General features: G+C 41.9%; 1 protein-coding gene across 1 annotated transcript in view; it reads right to left on the reverse strand.

Moving 5' to 3' along the window:
* The window catches only part of ddx42 (DEAD (Asp-Glu-Ala-Asp) box helicase 42), a 29444-nt gene extending 3655 nt beyond the window's left edge, over positions 1–25789 (reverse strand). Inside the window, 12 exon segments of the mRNA XM_028818358.2 lie at positions 17–64; positions 231–330; positions 501–629; positions 3011–3187; positions 3285–3404; positions 3684–3788; positions 4755–4904; positions 12723–12759; positions 13915–13976; positions 19285–19435; positions 25529–25674; positions 25676–25789. Of these exon segments, the coding sequence (XP_028674191.1) occupies positions 17–64; positions 231–330; positions 501–629; positions 3011–3187; positions 3285–3404; positions 3684–3788; positions 4755–4904; positions 12723–12759; positions 13915–13976; positions 19285–19435; positions 25529–25674; positions 25676–25744 (1294 nt within the window). The 5' untranslated portion in view covers positions 25745–25789.
* Between the last annotated feature and the right edge of the window lie 1356 nt (positions 25790–27145).

Genomic DNA, 27145 nt, shown 5'->3' on the forward strand with positions numbered 1-27145 from the left:
AAGGAAAGAAACTCACTCTGTCTGTCAGGACGGACGTTGTTTGCAATCGAGCGGACCTGATATTCTGTAAAAGAGAAGACCATTTTCAAGAAGACAATATGGAGGCTGCAACCTGCATCTCCCTCTTTTAATTAACCTACAGAAGCCCCACTAGTCACTGGTTGGTGACAACATGCAGGTCACAGCTTTTTGCTACCACTACTCCCTAACTACCGGACCAATCCACATACCAAAGCCCATGTCAAACATCCTGTCCGCTTCATCAAACACCAAGTAGGTCACCCTCAGCAGGGATGTGGCCTTCTTCTTCACATGGTCAATCAAGCGACCCTTCACAAAGAGAACATCAAAAAAAGGAGACGATGACGGCGAAACCAGGTAAGTCACAAATGTTGACAGCCTGCTTTGTAACAGACATGCAGACTATGAGAAACGTAGGAAGCAATGCATGACTTAACAGCTCGCCTTCCACTGGTGGGACTAAAGAATGTGACACTCACCGGTGTGCAGACAACAATCTCAGCTCCTTCCTGCAAGGCCTTGGCCTGTTCCCACATGCTTCCTCCTCCATAAACGGCCACAGAGCGCAGATTGTAGGCTTTCCCAAAACGTTTACACTCAGCATGGATCTAAAATGAGATAAATGACGGAATGAAATAGTGAAAGGACGGAGAACATGAGATGGCCAACTCAAAGACTCCACACTGAAATTTAGTCCAAAGAGCACCTCACTTCTTAAAGGGTCTTATTTATTCTCAATCTTTACAAACATGCTTTCATTACACGGCTGTACTATTGAAGGGGTCTTGTTCTGCATTACTGGTCTCGGTGAAAGGTGCTATATATAATAATATCTGCTCACCGGCTTTCAATCTCCTAACACAATTCTGCACTGTGCACCACTGGCACGTCTACATTATGTTACAGCCAGAAGTAATCAACATATTACTAACACTGCAATTTCACTCACACCTAGTCTGGGTATGTTTAAACGTTTTTTTATATGTGCACTGGCACATTCACTGCAACAGTCTGCACTTTTGAAGAGTAGCAGAACAAAAAAGAAATCTGATGTGACCTGCCCAAAATATAGTGCTGCTCTCAACTGACACCACCTACTGGAGGAATGATGCCTGCCTTTGATGGTCTTATTTTTAAACAACGAGTACATGCATTGTGACAAACCATTTACTTAAGAAGAAAGCATCGTCTGTGGCTTAAAATAAGGATGTCTACAGAAGGCTGAAACAGGACCTTAAATGTGATTCGTTGCAAGCCCCGTCTTATTACTAGAATAAACCAGGAAGTACCAAACATCAGTTGGATCAAGACAAGTGGAGAAAGACAAAAGCCACCATTGGAAGTACCCATAAGGAGCATCACTGTCATTTTCTTAGGAATTATCAGTTCCAGGTCTCAGGATCTGCAAGAACTCGCAATACAGACCACCAATCACCTGTAAGGACTTGACTCCAGCAGACATGCGTTTCTTTCTATGCCTGACTGTCTCCCATCCAAACATTTAACATTTTAACCTTCACATCTGACATGGTAGACCATTTCTGTCATACTGCTTAGGAAGACAGATACACTTCACATATCGTTATCACATCGGGATCTGTGCTAACTTTGGTTTAATTATACATCTGGGACTCTGCAACTAATAATCTATTTATTATCAGTCATGTTGTGCTGGCCTTCCTCTTGTTTTCCAATGTTTCAATCCTATGAAGAGGAGCCAGCATGCATTTGTGGGTGTCCAATAAAAGGAACCTGGCTACAACTTGGCTCACTGTGCAGCTGAAAGTATCCCGTCTTGTTAAAAAGTTAAAAATGTTTTGACTGGACAAGACCTTCTACAAGTGCACGTGTGAGCATGATGTATATGGGACAGGTGCAATTCACACGGTTGGCACCCCCCTGCCTCAAAATGGCCCTTAACAGTGTCTGTAATCCTGACCTCTCACCGGAGCACTACATGCAAGCAGCCATTATATACACAGTATGTATATATACACAGTATGTATATATATATATATATATATATATATATATATATATATATATATATATATATATATATATATATATATATATATATATATATATATATATATATATATATATATATATAAGTTCTGGCATCTGTTCACTCTTATGTTGCTCACTTGTATCACGGTTATAGGAAATGACACAGCAAAAAAGGAAGCAGATACAACTGCAGACGGCAACATTTTAAAATAATCGGTTAGCACAGTAATAAGATAATTCACACAAGTCATGGTCACTTGGAAAAAGTCAACCTCAATACGATGATCTTTGCAAACCTAAAACTAGGGTTACTATATATCTATTTTTTCCCCAGAATAATTGAAAACCAACTAAGATCTAATATTTTACCTGGGTTTCTGGGGTGACTCAGTAGACTGTGTATGCTTCCACGTAACAGCAAAACAATGCTGTTGGCTTCAGAACACTCAAGATGTATCTCAGCTTTATTTTAAGAGCTTATCATTTTATCAGGATTAGACTAGTTATTTCTGAATCTGGAGGACTTTTTTCATGTTAGTGGTTCTAGTAACAGACAGAGCCCAGCCATTCAAGACTAAGAAGAACAGGGCTCTCACCAGTAATGCAGGATAACTGAAGTCTTACGACATCCATTTACTAATCCAGCAAACAGGAGCAGAGTCATAAGGAGCGGAGCCTATCCTGGCAGCGTTAGGCAAAAGATAGAACCAAACCCTGTAAAAGGTGCCAGTCCATTGCAGGGCACATCTACTGGCCTACACAAGAGTGACCAATTAATCCAACACTTCTCTTTGTGATCAGCAAGTTAAACCAATGAGCCGCAGTCACCAAGCCTGGGGTTCAGACCCAGAAGTCCGTAGCTGTGAGGCGGCAGCAGCACCAACCACAGCATCCTTAAGCCATCCCACTAAAGAATCCCAGTGAACACAACAAAATCTCAAGACATTTACTAGTTATAGGACATGATATGCATAAGTACCTGCTGACAAAGCTCTCTTGTCGGACAAACAATAACTGCAATAGGACCATCTCCTGGCTGGAGCTCCTTCTGGTCCATAATGTGCACCAGCATTGGCCAGATGAATGCTGCAGTTTTACCACTACCAGTCTTGGCAATGCCGATCATGTCTCTGCCACTTAGGGCAATGGGCACACCCTGAAAGATTAAAAAAATAAAATAAATAAAATGAAGTGCTTCTCGGTCATCGCATTTTACTCGCCATAGGGTGTCTTACCAGATTCTCAATGCTTACCTGGCACTGGATAGGAGTGGGCTGTGTATATTCAGACTTGCGTATCTGATGCATCAGCTGCTCATCAAACCCAAAGTGGGCAAAACTGGTGCATGGCTTTGGTGGGGCAGCGCCAGACACCTGGATACAATTTTTATGAGGAAAATAAAGAACAGCAAGCATGTGATGAAAATTAAAAGATAAATGCAATATTCAGCCATTAGTTCCTAAAAAAAAAAAAAAAAAATCAAACTAATAAGCAGAAATCCTCCATTAATGATGCCAAGAGTAGCTGAGTCCATTTACTTTACAGGATATTTATGATTACTTATGAAAACTGATTACAGACTTTACAATAAAAAAGAGAGGGCACATAAAAGTGCACTTTATCTGAAGAAGTGACACCTGCTATGGACCTACCCGCAGGTTCAGCTTCTGCCGCAGTTCTACCACCTGGATGGGTGTTAAGCTGGACAGTTCCTCATGTTCCTCATAGAAGTTCTTTTCAAATGGCGGGTAGTCAATCTTGAGAGAGAGAGAGAGAGAGAGAGAGAGAGAGGGAAACAAAGATCAAAGCCCTGTCCACAGGTGACTTGAAATATATGGAGCACCAACTAAACGTCACCCATTCTCAATGCTTAATCATTCAGGCATTATAAGTGCCGATACATCATTAGAAGACAAAAGTGAGGAGGACTAAACTGAAAGTGCACCACAAAATACTGAACTGCACTGACCCCAGCTGTAGCAAAAACAAAATCAATCAGGAAAAGGGGGATGTCAGGTGCACCACCAGTGAGACGGCTGGTTTGTGAGGACAAACACTACAATCTCAAACAAGTCAAGGACAGTTATCAAGCACTTGGACCCCGCTGATTTCTGTACCTGGGTACAAGTTAGACATAATGGGCTAAAGGGCAAGGCCCTAAAAAAGTAAGTCTGCCCTTTGACTGTAATACCAAATACTCAATGAAATTACAACATTCTGAATTAAAATGACACACCAGCAAAGGACACAGGACAAATCTTGTTGAGAGAACCACTTAACTGAAGACCAGAATGTGTGTTTTGGGGTATTAACAAACCCCATTACTTGTTGAAATGAACAGAGTATGTAAGTAATGATATATGTTTTTTTTCTACAAATGCAGAATAGCTATTTCTTTACTTATGTACTTTAAATTATTAGGTCAGTCTCACTGGAGAATGCACATGTGTAAAAGACGAAATGATACTGAACACATGCAGCTGTTGTGCTAGCATTCTTGGCTTCAGATTTGTGGTGTAATTTCCATTAATTACTAATATACAATATGTGTCTAGTTTAAAACATTGCTTATTATCACAACAATTCTTCATCTTTAGCTAACATTTCTAAAGTTTCTCATGGATGCCATCTGTAAATTCATACTGACATACTGAGCAAGGCAAGCCTGTCTGGAATACGCAGTACAGAGCGAGTGATTTAGATTTGAGTAATGTGTGCAGTACCTCTGAATGGTCAACAGGTGGCAGAGGATAGATAACCTTCTTGGTAGTGACAATAGGGTTTCCATCACTGTCATAATCGATGTTCTCATCTTCTTCCTCCTGGATTACTCCAGCAGTGGGATTTTCAGCCATGTAACGAAAGTAAGCCTCCTGCAGAAAACACACATAATAGCATCACAAAGTGGGAGAAACTGGCAGAAATGTCAATGCCTGTGCCAAGCAGCAAGGCTGAGAGGATTACAGTAAAGTAACGGCCATTTCAAACACCAACAATACAAACAGATAGCTCAAGTTGATTTTAAAGCAAGCTGTACCAAGGTCGCTTTTCCAATGGCTCATCAGCAAATTAAATTGCTGTGTGTTACTACAAGAGGCAAACTGCAAATGTGTAACACTCAAATTCAATGAAATAACTCTGATTATTCCACTAGTAACCATATTGAAAGACTCAAAACTCACTCATCTGTGGCAGGGTTGGGATATTTCTCCACACACACACACACACACACACACACACACACACACACAAGCTGAGAGGACTTGAACTGATGGGCACTTGTTTGTAGGTCAAAGTCACAACTGGTGTCAGTTTAAACTGCAAGAAGTGACACTAAGCATCACTATGATGCACCCCAAATACCTTAATACATCTGCAAACATCTTTTTATTTAAAATTCCGAAAATATTTTTACATAAACGTCTGGAGAAAACAAACTGCATGATTTCAGCAGTCTGGAAGCCCACAAGGAAGTTTTAACAAAACCTTTAGCACGTGTTTGACGAGAACCTTTAAACATGGCCAGCACAACTGAACAACAGCGTACCTGCATGCAGCTTTTCCCAAACAGTAACTTGCATGAATAAAGGCACAGAGGGAGTAACACAGAGCCAGAAGGAACATGTCAGAGAGGTGCTGAGGAGTGTGTCTAAGACAGTGCGCCCACTCTACTGGTGTCATTTTAGGCTTTGGACACTCAAGTTACTCACAAAACGAGCCCAGAAAGATTTAACCGATGTGAAGCCATGCCGAGTGCTGCACAGCAAAGTGCTTTGTATTGTATTTCATAAATGTTCAATGTAAAGATCTCACAGAAGAGAGATGTCACAAGTGGCTGGGAGGGATGGACGGATCATTTTCTTTCAGGGTAGCTTGCCAGACTGAGAAACACTCAGTGCTACAGCCCTTGGCTGCAGACAGTAGGCCCAATCTCAGCATTTTCTGTATTACTTTTATAACAAAAAAAGGCCGGCGCACCTGAAACCCCTTCTCTCTAAAGCCCGTCTGTTTTTGTGCAGTAAACACGTCAATTCTGCTGCTCACAGTTCTACTGTTTCCTCAACTGTGCAGAGCGCACTATAAATACAGTCATCTTGAAAACTTGGCCTTTCCCTGGGACTGCACAGAAAAAATATTCCTCATAAATCTTTCTAGGTTGAATTTAGTAAATAGAGAAGATTAACTACACAATACAGCGCTTGATACAAATGTCCAATGAATGGAGCCTCACTGAGAAAACAGAAAAGACTAGAACAATAAAGAACAACCGGCCAACACGCAGCAAAGGCTGCAACAACCTCGAAAGGTTTGTGTTGTGTGATGCAAACATTAACTTGATGAGAGATCTGAGAGGTAAAGCAGGTAGCAGCATCAAGGTCAGAGAATGGAAATCGGCTCAGGTAATCCCACCTCAAGTGAACGGTCCAAACTCAATTGAGGTTGTTAGGTCGGTTTAAGGATGCAGGAGATGGAGTTCACTGCATTTAGTGCTGCTAGCTATTGAAACAACTACTACCATACCTTTCAGGAGCAAGTTTGTGTGAGCCAAAAGGATTTAACAAGAGAGACATGAATGCACGTTCACACTTTTCATAGTGGCACAAAATCTGCTTTTCTTCAAAAAATGGTCAATCCACGTGAAATCAATAGAGGCCTCCCAACTAACCATCTCTGATCTGCTTCATACTTAATGGAGATAATGTTGACGTACCCAAAAATGAATGTGCCCAATGTTAGGCTTGAACCTTCAGGAGTTTCCAAAAGACAGGGGAGTGTGGCACTCACTTTACTGTACAAATGAGCGCTTCTAAAAATGACAATGTTCCATAAGTCAGAACTTTTAAATTGTTAATGCTTAATGAACAAAACTGTTGGGGATTGTTTAGTATGACATGGCTTTAACTTCAAAATCAGTCAGTCCACAGCTGCATATTTGCCAATTTATTTCTCAAAACTGTCTTTTGGTGTAGAGTAGCTTTAGCTCTCTATAGGTCTCCACCAAAGTAAACCACATCTTTCACACTTTGATAGCCATTACTCATGTTATAGTTCTCCTTTAGCAACTGGGTGCCCGTCTGAAAGAAATCAAACTTTAATTTATGAGGCACTAGCCGTCCCCCCACCTGTATAGTAAGGAGACAGGACAGACTTTAAAAAAAAAAATCAAACAAACCGGTATCGTTAGCTAAGCAAAGGCAAAAGGTGCACTCCAACACGTAGCGACAAACTCAAATGGAGGCTGGCGTGCGAGTGAGGAGGGCCCAGCTCGGCTCCCTGCTCCTGACGTCACGCTTTCCCCTCTCCTGAGCCCGCAGCCTCGGTCTTGGATTACTCCTGCAAGCAAACTATGATACTTCTCTCATTGCGTAAAGTCACAAAATCAACCGGAATGTTCAAGCAAATTATAGGAAAAACCCCCCGATTTAAATCCATTAAGTAGTTCTCTCGTTCGCTAGCTAAGTGGATGTAAGATATGCCCCAAGGCCCCCTCCCCTCGGTCTGCCGAGTCTACCTCAGATGCACGCAAATAAATCGGTACAGCAAGTGAACTATACTTAGCATGATGAGAGAGGTCGCAAAATCAACCGGATTGTTCAAGCAAATTATAGGAAAAAAACAATCTAAATCCCTTAAGTAGTTCTCTCGTGAAAAGCGGATAGGTAGACAGACAGACATTGGATTTTATATATTAAAATAAATAAATAAATATATATATATATATATACAGTAGTGTGCAAAAGTTTTAGGCAGGTGTGAAAAAATGCTGTAAACAAAGAATGCTTTCCAAAATGGAAGTGTTAATCATTTATTTTCAATCAACCAACAAAATGCAGTGAATGAACAAAAGAGAAATCGAAATCTAAATCAAATCAATATTTGGTGTGACAACCCTTTGCCTTCAAAACAGCATCAATTCTTCTAGGTACACTTGCACACAGTTTTTGAAGGAACTCCGCTGGTAGGTTGTTCCAAACATCTTGGAGAACTAACCCCAGATCTTCTGTGGATGTCGGCTTCCTCACATCCTTCTGTCTCTTCATGTAATCTCAGACACACTCGATGATGTTGAGATCAGGGCTCTGTGGGGGCCATACCATCACTTCTTGTTCTTCTTTATGCTGAAGATAGTTCTTAATGACTTTGGCTGTATGTTTGGGGTCGTTGTCCTGCTGCAGAATAAATTTGGGGCCAATCATACGCCTCCCTGATGGTATTGCATGATGGATAAGTATCTGCCTGTATTTCTCAGCATTGAGAACACCATTAATCCTGACCAAATCTCCAACTCCATTTGCAGAAATGCTGGCACAAACGTTCAAGGAACCTCCACCATGCTTCACTGTTGCCTGCAGACACTCATTATTGTACCGCTCTCCAGCCCTTCGACGAACAAACTGCCTTCTGCTACAGCCAAATATTTCAAATTTTGACTCAGTCCAGAGCACATGCTGTCATTTTTCTGCACCCCAGTTCCTATGTTTTCGTGCATACTTGAGTCACTTGGCCTTGTTTCCACATCGGAGGTATGGCTTTTTGGCTGCAGCTCTTCCATGAAGACCACTTCTGGCCAGTAGATGGGTGTACCTGGGTCCCACTGGTTTCTGCTAGTTCTGAGCTGAAGGCACTGCTGGACATCTTCCGATTTCGAAGGGTAATAAGCTTGATGTGTCTTTCATCTGCTGCACTAAGTTTCCTTGGCCAACCACTGCGTCTACGATCCTCAACGTTGCCCGTTTCTTTGTGCTTCTTCAAAAGAGCTTGAACAGCACATCTTGAAACCCCAGTCTGCTTTGAGATCTTTGTCTGGGAGAGACCTTGCTGATGCAGTAGAACTACCTTGTGTCTTGTTGCTGTGCTCAATCTTGCCATGACATGAAACGGTCTTCCACAACCTCACCTTGGTAGCAGAGTTTGGCTGTTCCTCACCCAGTTTGAAGCTGTTTCTGTTTCAGTTAATGACTGTGTTTCAACCTATGTGTGACATTGATGATCATTAGCACCTGTTTGGTGGACTTGCTTGATCAGACACCTGACTAGAATCCTACAAAATCCCTGACTTTGTGCAAGTGGACCCATAAGAATTGATGCTGGTTTGAAGGCAAAAGGTAGGAACACCAAATGTTGATTTGATTTAGATTTTTCTTTTGTTCGCTCACTTTGCATTTTGTAAATTGATAACAATCATTATTTATATTTCTGAAAGCATTCTTTGTTTACAGCATTTTTTCACACCTGCCTAAAACTTTTGCACAGTACTGTATATATTAAAATAAATATAGAAGAGAATACTAAGGAGAAATTAATGATATATAAATATATAAATAAATATAGAAGAGATTAGGGAGAAATTAACAATGAAAATAAATCATTTCATATCTGTATTTCAATTGCATATTGTACGTTTACGACAAAGTCTACCATAAACAGAATTATACAACTAAATGAGCAAAATACAAACTTGGCACCTTAAATCAAATAATATTTACTAGGGTATCAAATGTGCCAGGTCATAGTACAAAGGGAAAGGCAAAGTACTGAGGCAGACTACTTACAATACAACAGAGCTGTGTTAAAACAATTATAACAAGTCAGCAAACGTACACATGCCATACATCGAGATGCGTTTGAGGCTTGTGCAGGCACTCTGGCACTCAATGGACAGGTTCTAGAACCTTCTTGATCCATTTCAGGGATGACAGGGCCTGAGGCTATCCCAGCGGGGCTGGGCAGGACTCTGATCTATCAAAGGGCCCACACTCACTCACACATATACATGAACACACGCCACAAACTCATATACAGTGACAATGTGCATAACAAAATTAAAAAACCTTTTGTAATGAATTTCTCCTGTGTTCGAGCATGTCTGGAGTAATTTTCATGAAATGGGACTTGCAAAGCTATTACTTATGACAAATGTTAGAGAATAACAGAAGAGAAAAGCAAACTTTATTACAGCGAGTGGGCACTGACTGACTGAGGAGATCGTTCCTCCCCCACACTATGCGACTCTTCAATTCCACCCGGGGGGGGTTTGGTAAACGTTAAAATTATACAAAGTTATTGTCTGTCTGTATACCTGCATTGTTATCACTCTTTAATTTAATATTGTTCTTTATCAGTATGCTGCTGCTGGAGTACGTGAATTTCACCTTGGGATTAATAAAGTATCTAGCTATCTATCCTTATGGCTATCTGGTGAATGTGGCACTCTATAGGGTGACCAGATTTTGAATTTACCATCAAAGTCCCAAATCGGGACACTCGTGTAGCATGTATGCCCACAAACAAAGCTCATCCTCATGAAGCCTACACAATCTCGTCAACAGCAAAGAGGGATCAGGGTGGGGGAGAAGCGCCTCCGACGAATGATCACACAGTGCTTGAAGCACAAATAAATAAAAGCCGGTGGCTCTGTGTCTGCCTGCTTCTTGTTCCTCGCTGTGTTGCTGTTTAAACACAACATTAGCTGTTGATCCAAGAGTTCCATCTTTGAGTTTCATGATGTTGTATGTATACTGTGATGAAGTTTCCAACCAAGCTTCTGAGAATACTTCTTCAAGTTGAAGAAATGTGCTAATGGAAAGTTTTCTGCACATGCACAGCTGGACTTGCAGATGTTGCATTAACTACCCGTCCAACCACCCACGCAAACAGCCAACGAAAGACAGTATCTTTCTACTGACACATGCAGCCTGCTGGTGCTTCAATAACTTGTACTGGGGATCTGTTTGCCCTCAGAAGTGGCAATCGGAAATAGAGATGAAAACATATAAAATATTTACACGTTGGTATAACCGTTGTCGAGATAAAATTGAAACAGCAAATTAATTTGTAGTTAAAGTCATATACAATGTTTCTCTGTTTAAGAGAGGACTTCACAACCACACCGATACTTTCAATAGGAAATTTACAGTTTTTAAAACTTTGTGCTGGGTAACCTATTCTGCGAATCTTGGCGATAATTGAAATGTCTCAATATATTTCCTTGAAGACAAAGTATGCCACATTTCAACAGAATTGGTCCACTGGGGGACTGACAGACAGGAACTATTGAAATAAGTGCTTGTGCATTATGTACAAAAGTACCTAAAAATGTATCTGTGAATTCATATATGTATTTCATGTCTAAATAGTCGATGTTTTTATTCTGCCATACTCTGCTAAACCCAGTTGGACAATTTAACAAACTGCAAACAAAGCGTGTCTACTTTAGTAGAGTTTGGACAATGCACAGGTGTCCTTACTGCTTGCCCGATGATGTAAGTAGTGCACAAGTCGGGCCCAACACACATCCTTCTCTTGGGCCAACTTTAAGCCTTACAGAGACCATGAGGATGCATAAATTATTGTTTGTACATCCTCTCCCTCCTCTGATGTTGCACAAATGCTGCCAATCCACCACTTTTGATCACAGACACAAACACAGCCACCTTCTGTATTTGTGAGACAGACCCCTGATTTTAGAGAAGTCTGATCCATTGCTTTTAAAAGATTTCCTATCAAATCCACAAATATTGTTATCAACTTCATATTTTGTACTCTTTCTAGTGGTATAATTCCTTTTATGGAAGAGTTTTGTCATACAGGCACAATATGCCGCCAAAATCAAACTTTGATTTCCTTTAGTCAGGCACCTGGTTACTAAAGAAGAACTATATATAACATGAATCATGCCTATGAAATGTGAAAGATGTGATGTGCTTTGGTAGAGAGCTAAAGCTTCTCTACACTACAACTATAACACAAGTTAAATCTGTCAAAGTCTGAAAGATTTAGTGTGGAAATTTAGAGGGCCAACAGTTGCTCTATAGAAATAAAAGTCGTAAACATGCAACTATGGACACACTATTTATATGTTACAGACAAACAATACTAGGTAGCAATCCCTGAAGATTTCATGCACTAACAGCTTAAAACGTACGACTTCTGGAGCATTCTCATTTTTTTTAGTAAAATTAGGTCCACGCCCCCTTTTTAAAGCCTCCATATAATACAACCTAATGAACACACAAACCTAACATTTTGCACACTTGTTGTTAGGTACAATGCCATTTATTTCAGCAACTATGAAGGTAATCGGAGAAAGTCAGTCCAGAACACATTGATTTGGCTCTGACTGACTACACAGAGAAGGATTCATAAACCTTCAACATACTAAGCACAACAAAGAAAAACCCATTTAAGCATCTGTTTCAGAAACCAACGCAATGATCTTTAGTGTCTGAACATATTTGACAGAATTCAAAAGTGGAATGGATTCTATCCTAGCACAAAGCGCGCACTCACAGTCACTCAATGGGGCCAAACTAGAGCCATCAAGAAAACTGAGACAGACATCTTTGGAAAGGATGTGAACCACAATACCTAGAGAAAATCTACAATAGCATGAGAAGAACATGCAGACTTCACACAGACATTAAGCAAATAACGAATGACACAAATATCAACCCGGCCATTTAAGAAAGAGCAAGGACTTTTCAAGATGTATTTGTTAAGATGGGGTTTCAAAGGATTTTGTGTTTAATAATAAGAAGAAAACTTTATAAATAAATTAAGAAAAAAAAAAATCACATTTGATGAACAAGTGATTACTTGCCTAAACCACAGGAATAATTACTGAGATATATCAAAAAAGAAAACCATTACCAGAAAAATAAAGAAAGAAAAAACTGGGAGGTTAGACTCACTTGGTCATCTTCCTCTTCAATGTCATCACGAATACCCCTGGAAAAACAAGCGGAGAAACAAACTTCCCTGCAACATGTCCATATCCTTATCCACCTCCCCAACACACTTCATTTACAGTTTGGATGATGAGAACAAGGATTCACAAAACGCTTTGTAATGAGACAGAAACTTCATAATGCACTACGAGACAAAAGAGGTGGTGCAGGGCAGGGACCATCTGTTAAAATGCAAGTGAAGGAAAAGCCCACCGTCTCTTGTCTGTCCAGGTTAGCTGACAAAGGACATTTGTATGCACTGCTTTCCACACAAAAGTAGGCCTACGTCAGATATGAATGTCACATTATGAACTATCCAGAATAAAGCTGAGGGATAAACACCAAATCAGTGTGAGACTATTTCAGCTAACAAACTAAAATGAACTTCTCCAGCTTCCATTTAATCAAATTATAAAGCTGTCTGAACATTCAAAGTTAAAATAAAAATGTACAACTAATGGCACTGATGTGACTATCGGCTGTGAGTTAATATCACTATACTCGAGAGGCTAAGGAGCTAGACACATCAGTTCAAATGTCTGGTTAACCTAGATGTCCATTCCTAGTCTGAGTCCACTTAGCGAATTACAGGGTCCCAGGGAGCTGAACACCACCCAAGCAGCATCTATTTGTCACAAAGCTACTTAAGAAGTCATCTGGCTGTTTCCACACTAAGACTTGTAGCCTTCGAGAATCACCTTCAGAAGGGTTAAAAGAACTTGGACTAGATAGCCGCTACCGTGTGTGCAGGTAAGGAAATACAACACTGACAGAAATTCACATGAGCTCCATCAGTCATCTTAAACTCGCCTTACCCATAAAGTGGGCACTTCTATGTGCACATAATTTAATAAGGTAACAGCATTCAATTTAGGTTGTATACGAAGAACTTTTCTAGTTGAAATACAAATGCATAAAAAACCCACAAAACAGCTGTCTACCTACTAAGGTTTTACTGTTATTTGAGCATTCAGTGTTAAAAATGAATGCTGTGTCAATAAAGCACATAATAAAAATATTTTGCTTACAGTGTAGACCGCCTGAAAAATTTTAAATCGACCTAACCACACCTTTAAAATTGGCCAATAAATGTATTAAACATCAACTGCATAATGATATGGTAATTAGTGAAGAGATACAGATTCTGATGTCTTACTTGGCATTTTTCTTTTCTTTATCCTTTTCTTCAAGTTTCCTCATGTCTTTTGCTGCTTGGTCCTGCAGAGAGAAGATAAAAAGAAATGATGGAATATTAAATGAGTCCTCCTCACAGGAAAAGGTACAAAAAAAGTGAACTTCAAAGCTAGCCAAGTACATATCAGTACCGTTTCCACCATGCATTCTAACAGATGCGTTCACATTTTGAAACAAAAGCATAAAATCCTGCTTCATACGACACAAAGCATATGGAGTATTACCCCGGTGCAAAATAAATCTAACCTGGAAAACATTTCATTTTCTAGGTACCTTGAAGTTTTGCTTTCTGAAAAAAATGACTACATCTTTCAAACTTTACTTTTGAAGCAAAAACCTACTATCTTTACACATATTCAATACGAGTGAATACTACTTCAATCTAGTAAAGGAAGCAGTTCACAAACAACACATCCCAGATATTCGTGCACTGAAAGTTATAACTGTATACATCAGGCCTATTCAAATGGCAGCTGGTGGGGCACATGTGGCCCAAAAGCAACCTTCGAGTGGCTCAGCCCAAGGTCCCGCCAGGGCTCCAGACTGCAACTAAAATGGGCTTTGGCGAATATCACTTCTACTTAGTTTGCCAGTTGCGACAGTTTAACAATCTGTTACAATATAATTGTTTAAGCAGATGGGCTGTTAACACGTGTCAGTATGGGCTCCCCCTTGCATATCCCTGAGATGCATAAAGGCTGCTTTATATCCCGCGCAAGAAAATATTTCTAAGTACACATCGCTGCTGCCAGGATAGCTATGAATTCCAACGACAGGCTGGTTACGCTTGTGCCAGAATAATGAACGAAGGGGCTGAATATGACATAACTGGTCATCAAAACAAAAGGTAGGCTTGCAAAACATTTGAAATTCATCTGCCCATCATCTAGGTCCGATGTTATGAATATATCTGTGCCCTGTGAAATTCAAGTTGTTCCTTCCGATTTGGCGTGGCACACTAAGGTGCGATTCTCACCTGTCTCCTCGTGTTCATGCATCTTTGCCTGCAGTTTCTCTCTTTTAACACATACTCCACAAAAAATGCCTGCCTGTCCGTCTCCTGCCCGCTGTTTCGTCACGCACAGCAATGTGATGAAGTCCGCCTTTTAAGGCTGAAGGTGTATTACAGTCGTGTTACTGGGGTGCTCTGTGATTGACGGTGGACAGTAAACTTTGTTAAAATGGCATCAGAAATGGCACTTTGTTAGTTGTTACTTCAGGCATGGGCACTATTAACTGTTCTGTTACCAATAAATTCAACGGGAGCTCATCAACAAACATTAAAAATAAGATTTTGTAAAATACATAAATATAATAAACAGTAATAATTATAATTATTAATTTATTACTTGACACCCAAGAACTCAGTACAAAGACATTTTGTGAATATCCCCTTGGGATTAATAAAGTATCTAACATTTTAAAGACAAATCATTAAAATAAATGTACCAATCCACTTTCACACCATACATGGTGCCATGCTCTTAAATGTTTACTTAGGTGTTTTTTTTCTGGGGCGGGGAAACAATTTGAACAGGAAAGGCTTTGATGTGAACTCCAATTTAACCTCCGTCTTATGAGTGACGAAAACCGTGTCAATGAAATAGTTTAAGTTCTATGAAGAAAAAAAAAAAAAAAATCCCTTGCCTGTTATGAGCACCGATTTATAAAGGAGGAAAATGTTTATTTATTCCAAAAGTGGAAAAAAGTATTGCTACTACCTCAGATTCTGTTCACGTATAGCTTTTGTGCGTGTTTTTTTTATTTCGCCTTATACAATTTCTTGTATTAGGAATTTGTTCGTTTTCGCATACCCCTCGGGGTCAGAGTGCAGGGTACAGCACCCCTGGAGCAAGGGCCCAGCAGAGTACGATCTCTTTTAACAGTGACGGGGATTCGAACCGGCAACCTTTGGGATACCAGCGCAGACCCATAGCCTCACAGCCACCACTCCACCCTATTTTTGATGTGGCCAAATGTAAAAAGGAAACTGAGTAAACTTTACTTGGTTTTTAAATACACTCATTTGTGTCAATTTAAAACTTGTCATTACCTGCTGCTTACTGGCTGCTGAACATGTCTGACCCAGCTAAATTTCGTGGCTTGAAAACCTGGCCCAACTGAAATTGTAATGGAACAGCTGTGGTACACATCATGAGCCTCATCGCAGGGGCTGATATTTCTTAGCATTTGAGGTCCTTTTAGGCAGCATGAAGATATGAGCAACACATTTTTGAGATGCAGTTAAATCCTTTAAGAATGATTGATTTTGTTTAATAATTAAATGTTTTACAATTGTTGCAGCACTAAACAAACAAATGAGTCTTATGACATTCCAGCTTGCTTTAGTTCAAGTAATAATAAAATAATATAATAGCTCAAGCACTGAAAGATCTTGAATTTTATCATGATGATATAAAATGTACTCTTGCTTGCCTTGTAAAGTCCCCTGTGATCAAGTATTATATGAAGAGAACTACCTTCTACTATATAATAAACCACTAAGCTTTATGTATCCAGCCCCCCAGATTGGTGATGCGACAAAAGAGGAATTGAGGAGTAAAGGCACATGCTGAGAGAGTCGCCTTCAATAACGTGTAAAACTGAACAATAGGTGAGAAAGGCACCTCGAAAATAAGGAGTCTGAGAAGCTGGCTTTACAAGAACGCCCTTTAGAGACTGAATGCTGGTAAAGCATACTAATAATTAGGAAAGGTGCTGAAAGTGCATGTGAGGCAAGAGACAGCAAATATTTGAATATTAATATATTACCTGCTTTTGACAGGTCCTGTGGCTAGTATTAAATAAAAACTGATGCCTTAACTACATTTTAGAAAGTCATTTTTTAATCTTCAGCAAAAAGGAAGAACCTGCATCCTCTCAACCAATGTCTGACTTTATGATCACTCTAATTACATACTTATGGAAAAACTGAAGAGTCAATGCCATATCCTAATCTACAGACTAAAGTATCTTCTGGAACTATGAAGCAATTCAAACTAAGCAGTCACAGACTTTCAGCACGATAAGAACACAGTTTTGGGAGACATACAGCGAACATGGCACAGCACCACTTGTCTCAAGGAGGATGGTCCCCAAGGGGTATAAATTGACCAGACAACAAGACAACATCCAATCTGTGGCTGCCATCTTTCACTGCCAATCAGCTGCAACCAGAGAAATCCCACAAGTCACAGCAGGTTACTCTTCCAGTGAGTATAAAGGCCACGACTGCACAAAAGCAACAACACAGCCTTGGGTGGGGACACCGAGCATCACACCACTCACAGCATGGCACAAACACCTCATCCACTCAGCTCTATAGTTTCTGTGCTGCGGCTCTGCCTTTCAAGATCCAAGTGATAAACGTGTAAGAATTCATATGTTTACAGATTACTGCCAAACATTTTAGTTTAAGCCATGACTCAATAAACAAAAGGACACATCTTTGTTTTCACAACTCTTTTTTTTTTTTTTTAAAACACAAAAAAATAAATAAATAAATAAACAATTAGGTATTGTAAGGCTCTGGGTATTGAATGAATTTTTGTAGAGTGCCATAAAAAGGCAGCTAATGGGAAGACATATGGAATTAAAAATCTCTGCTCTGAAACCAACATGATGATATATAAAAATGAAAAAGAACCTGTTGGGAGTGGAGGAAAACAATTTGGGAAACAATTGCCTAACCTAACTGAACTGGGACAATGGCAGTTAAACCGGTGATTGTGGTGATGATGATGATGATGATATAGGTCTGAATGACACAAAACTAACATAAAAATCAAAAGGTCAGTGGTGATGGTGCCACATGCCCCAGTTCTACCTGCAACACTTGGGCTTGTCTGTAGCTGAACTCCTTATACATAAAAACACAAGAGGTGGGTTCTGAAATCAAGAGCTACTTTCTCTTTATAATTTAGCACACTTTATAAATTTACAATAAATATTCAATAAAGATAACACATTAGACATGGATAAGCTAAAAACAATTATTTAATGTCTTAGTATAAATATAAAACAATTGAATTCACAAATATAGGTGAGGGAGTGATATTAGAAGCCAGGCGTATGTTTTCTGTGAAGTAAAACCATCACATTCCAGCATACTCCTCTTCTTCCTCCCCTCAAATGTGCACCTGAATGACTACAGCACCACTGAGACTTATACAGATAGATGGAATGAACGGAACTTCTTTTTTCCTGCCACCGACAGAAACTTTAATCTGCTGACAGTCCAATTAATACAAATTCACTAAGAGTAAATAGAAGGTACACTTGGGAAAATCATAAAACAAATTAAAGAGCCAACAACTTTCTTGAACCAAGTACACGCTCTGAAGGCAAACATTTTGGCTTATGACCTTGGGAGTTATTTAAAGCCTACTGAAAGAAAAACAGCAGAAACAAAATGTACAACTTGAGAAAATCAACATACCTTTCTTTTTATTTATAAGTTAAGAAGAAAGAAAAGTAAGGTGTTAAAAGTCACTATTATGAAAGCAAACACAACCAGTAGCACAAATACTCCTGCATCCAAGAAGCATATTTGCATTTAACAATTTTGGCTCTCACTTTAACTGAGCTTTTCGCTACTATAATTAGGCCTAATCCTTTTAGACTTAAGATTTAGGACTGGATACTTTCTAAGAGACGTCAATAGCAAGTTAAAAAAATAACCAGAAAACAGAAACAGTTCATCAAATGTTACATTTATGTAAATAATACAACTCTGCACACACAAAGTTATAGCACATACACTACAAAACATTACATCTAAGTACAGGGAACGGTCTTTGAACAGATGTGAGCACACAGCCTTGAATGTGCCGAGACAAGTGGATGATGAAGTCTGAGCAGAAGCAAACAAAAACAATGAACTGCACATATACCTCTATAACTGACTGTAAATCTGTATTTATAATCTAAAAGACCTGATGACACCATTGTAGTACAGTTTGTGAGCCTCACTGAAACTCCTTCTGTTCGCGTTTTATTTTTCCATTATTTTTATTTCTGTTTCTTTCAATACAAAACTACAGAAAGACCTTTAGCCATGCACTTTGTGAAAGCCTTTTTGCAACACGATATTGTATATGTATGCATTTACATATACATTTTTTAACTATACATTTGTTTTTTGAAAGAGAGGATGCAAGATGAGGATTCACTTGAATATTTCATGTTTTGACAATGATTAATCAATTATCAAAATAGCAATTTACTGAAGCAAGGCCAAGAAATATTTGCCCTAAAAATTTAGTGGCCACAAACAATTGGCAAGGATGGCAGTACTTGTACATGTCTGTAGAATGTGTGATGAAATTCTTACCTCTACTTCTGCCATAAAAGCATCAAGAGGGTCTTCTTCACTGTCAGAACCTTCTGGCTTAGATTGGAATTGCTGCCGAGTTGGAGAATTCTCTGCAGGGATGTAAGGCAGGTCAACATTGCTGGAGTCTTCCTCGTCATCTTCAAAGTACCTGGTTAAAGAGGAAAAAATGAATGCAAATTTATCATGTGTGTTCTGCAGGTTTAAATTTGAAAATGTTCATTTTTGAGACGGAGTTCTGTTTAGTCATCAAAAGGACAGATCAGAGCGTCTTGAAACAATGAAAGACATAATTAATAGCAATTAGAGGAACCAAGTGCAATAGTTAATCCAAAGACAAGCTGACATAAACCTAAGCTCGGAGTCACTGAACATCAAAAGCCCACATCTCTACCCAAAATTCAAAAGCCTCACAAGTTGCTACGCTTAGAAGGAATGGATGTTGGCAGTTATCAGTATACCCCTCCTTTAACCGTCACCTTATCGTGGTGGAGGGGTTTGCGTGTCCCAGTGATCCTAGGAGCTCTGTTGTCCGGGGCTTTATGCCCCTGGTAGGGCCACCCAAGGCAAACTGGTCCTAGGTGAGGGATGAGACAAAGAGCGGTTTAAACAAACCTCCTATGAAGAAAAACAATTTTGGACGGTGTTTTCCCTTGCCCGGACGCGGGTCACCGGGGCCCCACTCTGGAGCCAGGCCTGGAGGTGGGGCTCGATGGCGAGCGCCTGGTGGCCGGGCCTGCACCCATGGGGCTCGGCCGGCACAGCCCGAAGAGGCAACGTGGGTCCCCCTTCCCATGGGCTCACCACCTATGGGAAGGGGCCAAGGAGGTCGGGTGCAGTGTGAGTTGGGTGGTGGCCGAAGGCGGGGACCTTGGCGGTCCGATCCTCGGCTACAGAAACTGGCTCTTGGGACGTGGAATGTCACCTCTCTGAAGGGGAAGGAGCCTGAGCTAGTGCGCGAAGTTGAGAGGTTCCGGCTAGATATAGTCGGACTCACCTCGACGCACAGCTTGGACTCTGGAACCAATCTCCTTGAGAGGGGCTGGACTCTCTACCACTCTGGAGTTGCCCCCGGTGAGAGGCGCCGAGCAGGTGTGGGTATACTTATTGCCCCCCAACTTGGAGCCTGTACACTGGGGTTTACCCCGGTGGACGAGAGGGTAGCCTCCCTTCGCCTTCAGGTAGGGGGACGGGTCCTAACTGTTGTTTGTGCGTATGCACCGAACAGCAGTTCGGAGTACCCACCCTTTTTGGAGTCCCCTGGAGGGGGTGCTAGAGGGCATACCTTCTGGGGACTCCCTCGTTCTGCTGGGAGACTTCAATGCTCACGTGGGCAATGACAGTGAGACCTGGAAGGGCGTGATTGGGAGGAATGGCCCCCCCTGATCTGAACCCGAGCGGTGTTTTGTTATTGGACTTCTGTGCTCGTCACGGATTGTCCATAACGAACACCATGTTCAAGCATAGGGGTGTTCATATGTGCACTTGGCACCAGGACACCCTAGGCCTCAGTTCGATGATCGACTTTGTGGTCGTGTCGTCGGACTTGCGGCCACATGTCTTGGACACTCGGGTGAAGAGAGGGGCGGAGCTGTCAACTGATCACCACCTGGTGGTGAGTTGGCTTCGATGGTGGGGGAGGATGCCGGTCAGGCGTGGTAGGCCCAAACGTGTTGTGAGGGTCTGCTGGGAACGTCTGGCAGAGCCCCCTGTCAGAAGTAGCTTCAACTCCCACCTCCGGCAGAACTTCGACCACATCCCGAGGGAGGTGGGGGGACATTGAGTCCGAATGGGCCATGTTCCGTGCCTCTATTGTTGAGGCAGCTGACCGGAGCTGTGGGCCGTAAGGTGGTCGGTGCCTGTCGTGGCGGCAATCCCCGAACCCGCTGGTGGACACCGGCGGTGAAGGATGCCGTCAAGCTGAAGAAGGAGTCCTACAGGACCCTTTTGTCCTGTGGGACCCCGGAGGCAGCTGATAGGTACCGGCAGGCCAAGCGGAATGCGGCTTTGGTGGTTGCTGAGGCAAAAACTCGGGCGTGGGAGGAGTTTGGGGAGGCCATGGAGAATGACTTTCGGACGGTCTTCGAGGAGATTCTGGTCCACCATCCGGCGTCTCAGGAAGGGGAAGCAGTGCAGTGTCAACACTGTATATGGTGGGGATGTGCGCTGCTGACCTCGACTCGGGATGTTGTGGGTCGGTGGGGGGAATACTTCGAAGACCTCCTCAATCCCATTAACATGCCTTCCAATGAGGAAGCAGAGCCTGGGGACTCAGAGGTGGGCTCCCCCATCTCTGGGACTGAGGTCACCGAGGTGGTCAAAAAACTCCTTGGTGGTAGGGCCCCGGGGGTGGATGAGATACGCCCGGAGTTCCTCAAGGCTCTGGATGTTGTAGGACTGTCTTGGCTGACACGCCTCTGCAACATCGCATGGACATCAGGGACAGTGCCTCTGGATTGGCAGACCGGGGGTGGTGGTCCCCCTCTTTAAGAAGGGGGATCGGAGAGTGTGTTCCAACTACAGAGGGAATCACACTCCTCAGCCTCCCTGGAAAAGTCTATTCAGGGGTCCTGGAGAGGAGGGTCCGTCGGATAGTCGAGCCTCGATTCAGGAGGAACAGTGTGGTTTTCGTCCTGGTCGCGGAACAGTGGACCAGCTCTATACCCTTAGCAGGGTCCTGGAGGGTGCATGGGAGTTTGCCCAACCAGTCTACATGTGTTTTGTGGACTTAGAAAAGGCATTCGACCGTGTCCCTCGGGGAATCCTGTGGGGGGTACTCCGAGAGTATGGGGTACCGGCCCCCCTGATAAGGGCTGTTCGGTCCCTGTACGATCGGTGCCAGAGCTTGGTCCGCATTGCCTGGCAGTAAGTCGAACCCGTTTCCAGTGAGAGTTGGACTCCGCCAGGGCTGCCCTTTGTCACCGATTCTGTTCATATCTTTTATGGACAGAATTTCTAGGCGCAGCCAGGGTGTTGAGGGGGTCCAGTTTGGTGGGCTCAGGATTGGGTCACTGCTTTTTTGCAGATGATGTTGTCCTGTTTGCTTCATCAGGCCGTGATCTTCAGCTCTCTCGGATCGGTTCGCAGCCGAGTGTGAAGCGGCTGGGATGAGAATCAGCACCTCCAAATCCGAGACCATGGTCCTCAGCCGGAAAAGGGTGGAGTGCCCTCTCAGGGTTGGTAGCGAGATCCTGCCCCAAGTGGAGGAGTTCAAGTATCTCGGGGTCTTGTTCACGAGTGAGGGAAGAATGGAGCGTGAGATCGACAGGCGGATCGGTGCGGCGTCCACAGTGATGAGGGCTCTGCATCGGTCTGTCGTAGTGAAAAAGGAGCTGAGCCGCAAGGCGAAGCTCTCAATTTACCAGTCGATCTATGTTCCTACCCTCACCTATGGTCATGAGCTATGGGTAGTGACCGAAAGAACGAGATCGCGAATACAAGCGGCTGAAATGAGTTTCCTCCGCAGGGTGTCTGGGCTTTCCCTTAAAGACAGGGTGAGAAGCTCAGTCATCCGGGAGGGGCTCAGAGTAGAGCCGCTGCTCCTCCGCATCAAGAGGAGTCAGATGAGGTGGCTCGGGCATCTGATCAGGATGCCTCCTGGACGCCTCCCTGGTGAGGTGTTCCGGGCACATCCAACCGGGAGGAGGCCCCGAGGAAGACCCAGGACACGCTGGAGGGACTATGTCTCTCGACTGGCCTGGGAACGCCTTGGGATTCTCCCGGAAGAGCTAGAAGAAGTGGCCGGGGAGAGGGAAGTCTGGGCATCTCTGCTCAAGCTGCTGCCCCCGCGACCCGACCTCGGATAAGCGGGAGACAATGGATGGATGGATGGAGTTATCAGTATAAAGTAATGAGCAACTGTAATCCAGTTACACTTACCACTAAACGAACTTGTGGAACACGTTGTAGTTTAAATTCTCATAATCACATTACTGTTACTGAATTTTGCAACTTGCAGTACACACATTTGTAAGTGAATATGTCTAAGTGAGCAGGTAAATATCTTGAATGGCAGGGATATCATTTTTACATTAGATTTATATAAAAGCTCCCCAGCAACACTGTATCCCAACATGCATTTCGATATTTCATCACATCTCTTTATGATTGTTTCAAGAAAAAGAGGAGGTGCACCTTAAGGTTAAAAAAATAAATAAAAATAAAAAAACTAATTTACTTCAAAAATCAAGGTTTGTGTCTTTTATAATTCAAAATCACTTTAGAAATTCCAAAAATCCGTTTTTTTTTGCCTTTTATTGACAATTTCTCCTTTTCTAAATGTAGAGAAAAGCCAAGCAAAATGACCCCTTTTATTGGCTAACTAAAAAGATTACAATAAGCTAGCTTTCGAGGCAACTCAGGCGAGATGTAATCATCACATTCATAATGGCTAACACAGTACAACACCCTTTTCTAAATAAATTGACATCTATTCAATCTCACTCACACAGTTCTGAAAAAGGCAGTGCATGACAAGGTTATGTAGACATAATTGAATGCACTGTGGTTTTTGTAGTTGTTACCCACAAATTCTGCATATGCTATGTAAAAAAATTAATTCAACCAGACCCTTCTTTACGAAAGCCAACCATTTGAGGATTTTACAGTGACCCAGGACAGGACTTGAACAGTATGCAAGCTCCGGAAGACAAAAATGAAGTATTTTATAGAGATATGTGAGAAACACTGACAAAGTCCAGCAAATGGGCCTGTCCAGCACACACTACACTGCTTCACAACCCTGCAGGGATTTAAGGCAAAATTTTGTAACCAACTTTTTTCATTGCCAGATATCATTCTTGGTCTGCTCAAGAGCACCAAGATGGGAGAGACAGAGACACAGGCATACCGACGGTTTGACACAATAAGCACTGCAGGTAGCTCTCCCCATCAGATCAGTAAGTCATCTTGTCTGCTGGCCACAACAAATCAATAATGTTTACCGCTTTCATGTTTGCAAGTGTTCAAGTAGTTAAGCCCATTTTATTTTTAATTAAGATTTTTTTATACTTTAAATTTTTTGAGCTAAAAAGACTACTTGTTAGTTTGTATGTATGAAATGACACCGACCCCAATGTCAGTCATGTAGTTTACATGTCTAACTACCAAACTCACATTCACTATTAGTTATATCTTCCTTAATGCTGATATGATGACTTAGTTTTGTACTTTATGAAACTGTCATTTTGAAGCAATCAATAAAATACATTTCATATGAAACCAATGATGTAATTGGCAATCACCAATAAAAACTACTGATTCTTCCAGGGATGACCCGAGCAGTTATACACTTGAGGAAGAAAAACATTATTAACTGTAATAAATCAGATGTAACCATAACTTACAGCAATATATGCATGACCTCAAAATGAACGGTCATGTTTTCTTCTCTTTGGCTAATGAATAAGCTAGGTAATATAAAGAAAGGAATTTTTTCTTTTAAGAGCAGTCTGTCTCCATCTCTTATTTACATATATATTTATTTCTCCCTTTCCTTTGCTTATTGTTGTCTTATTAAAAAGCCCTAAGCAATTCTCCTTTAGCTAAGCTCTCCTTCTCCGGGGTGGGGTTTTATTTGTCTTTAATTTGTTTGGTTATAAATTGATCTATTTGTATGGAATGATTACAATAAAATTAATTTAAAAAAAAAAAAATTAAGAGCAGTCTGTCTGATCCCAAATCAGTTGCACTGAGCTGGGGGGGGGGGGGGGTCAGTCTCTCGCTCACCAAGAATAAAGAAATTGCTTTTTATTTTAAATTGGTTTTAGTTTCCCATTGTTTTTTCCGACTTCATCGTTCACACATTCATCCCCACTCCTGGTCAACACCTTCTGTAAAAGGCACAAATACCCATTTAAAGCACACTTCCCTGGCATTAAGTCTGGAATTGCCATCCCTCCCATTTCTTAATCAAGGACAACTCCTTCATGTACATGAATCCTTGTTTAATGAAAGGCAAAGAAAGAATAACAAAAAAAAATTAAAGGACAATTTCTCTGTGAAAAACTACTTGGAACAAAATCTAGCAATAGGAAAGGTTCCCCAAAACTGAGGTGTGGCACTGCCTGCTTGAAAGGAATGTTGAACCGAATAAAATCAATAGCACAAGATCCAATTAAATAAAGAGTAGCAAAATAACATTTCCTTTGAAAAGCTGAACTGCCTAAAGTGAAGCAAACAAGTGAAACAAAAAGAGTGAAAATACAACTGATAGCAATATGAATTTTTAAAATGTGAAACTTACGCATTCTCCTCATCAAAGTTGGCTCTTTTTGACCCAATTTTATAGAACGCAGGAAGCTGCTGTGTTTTCCCATATCCTCCAGGAGCGGTGGAAGATCCAAAAGCTGAATGTGATGGTTGAGAGAGCTTTGGCTCTTCCTTTTTTCCCACTAGCCAGGGTAAAGCCCCCAAAACCAAAACCCCGTTTCCCACCAGGTCCACCTTTGTTCCAGTTCATGGTGTCAACCCTGGTGTGTGTCTCAAAAGCTGGCTGTGTATGCAACTGAAAAAGAAAGAAGCAGAAATGTCAAAAATTAAAGTGAATTATCAAGAAGCCTCATAAAGTGAATGGTCTGCAAATCCTTCTATAAATGTGGGCAGCACAAGTAGATGCCAAGCATTTCACAAGCACAAACGTACACTTCTATAAGTGGATTCATACAAGTAACTGTTGTTATATATAAATTGTTAAAAATGAAACTGCAAGTATGGTAAATAAATTACAATATAAAGTTCTCTTTAATTCACTGTGAAAGTGTCCACCTCTACAGATTACTGAGCAGTGTATTGTATGACAAACCATTAAAAGGTTATTGCTGCAGAACAGCACTGCTTTGCAAAATAATTCCACACTTGGTCTCTTGTCTGTGCCCACCACTCAAGAGGCTTTACACTGACATACAATAACGGCTTAATCTGGTCCTATAAAGTCTCTGCCCGAACCTCTGAACCACGCTGCCCAAAGTAAACCGTATTCTTCAATGGGAGACTGGGCACAGCTAGCCTCGCCGAGTGCCACCACGGGGGTAGCTGCTGGAGCCCGTAAACTGTTGGTAACTTTTGGGTAGATTACGTAGGACGTGGCTGTCAACACTTAAGTATAAAAGTTACTGAGCAGGTGCCTCAGCTTGTACGACGGTTTACGGCTGGCAGAAAATGGATACGCGCGACTCTCAGCGTGTGCAAAGTTGTTGCGTGTCCTGCTCGGTGAGCCCCGACTGTACTGCGCACCGTTAAGAGGACAAAATGGGGGCTCCGTATCCAACCTGAGGTGAGGAAAAGAGATTACAACTGAGGCTCCGAGGTCCGCGCACCGTGCTGACGCCATGGGCTCGGCGGCCTCCCAGCTTTTGTGTTTTCCATAAGCACGAAGACGACCGGCAGGGGGGTGCCCGATGGAAGGACTAGCAGTTCGGAGGCTCTGCGCACGACGCCAAGTCAGAAAAGCAAAACGAAACTGTCGAAACCCGCCTGTCTTCCAAACCTAAGGCCTGCCCAACGACACTGGAGACACCCCCAGTAATACTTACACGTTTCTCCGAGCGATACACCGCGCTCAATCGCCGTCTTGAGCCCCAGAGCCGAGTGCCAGTCCTCCGACGGAACGCAGCGTCAACAGGCTCGCATGTCACGTGCTGCCAACGTAACGTTTGACGTCATCGGCGCCGAGGAGGCGTGGCGTTTTGTGCGGGAGCATCTGCACGTTTGTATTCCGCGCTCATTTTAGCTGGGTGGTTGTCGGATGGGGATGATAAAACTATTAATATTATAATACTTTATTAATCCCCCAAGGGGAAGTAGTCTGTTCGCAGTATCAGTGGGGATTGACTTTAGGCTTTAAACACCTAATTATTCGAAG

The sequence above is a fragment of the Erpetoichthys calabaricus genome, chromosome 14 (genome assembly GCF_900747795.2).
Source record: "Erpetoichthys calabaricus chromosome 14, fErpCal1.3, whole genome shotgun sequence".
Classification (NCBI taxonomy): domain Eukaryota; kingdom Metazoa; phylum Chordata; class Cladistia; order Polypteriformes; family Polypteridae; genus Erpetoichthys; species Erpetoichthys calabaricus.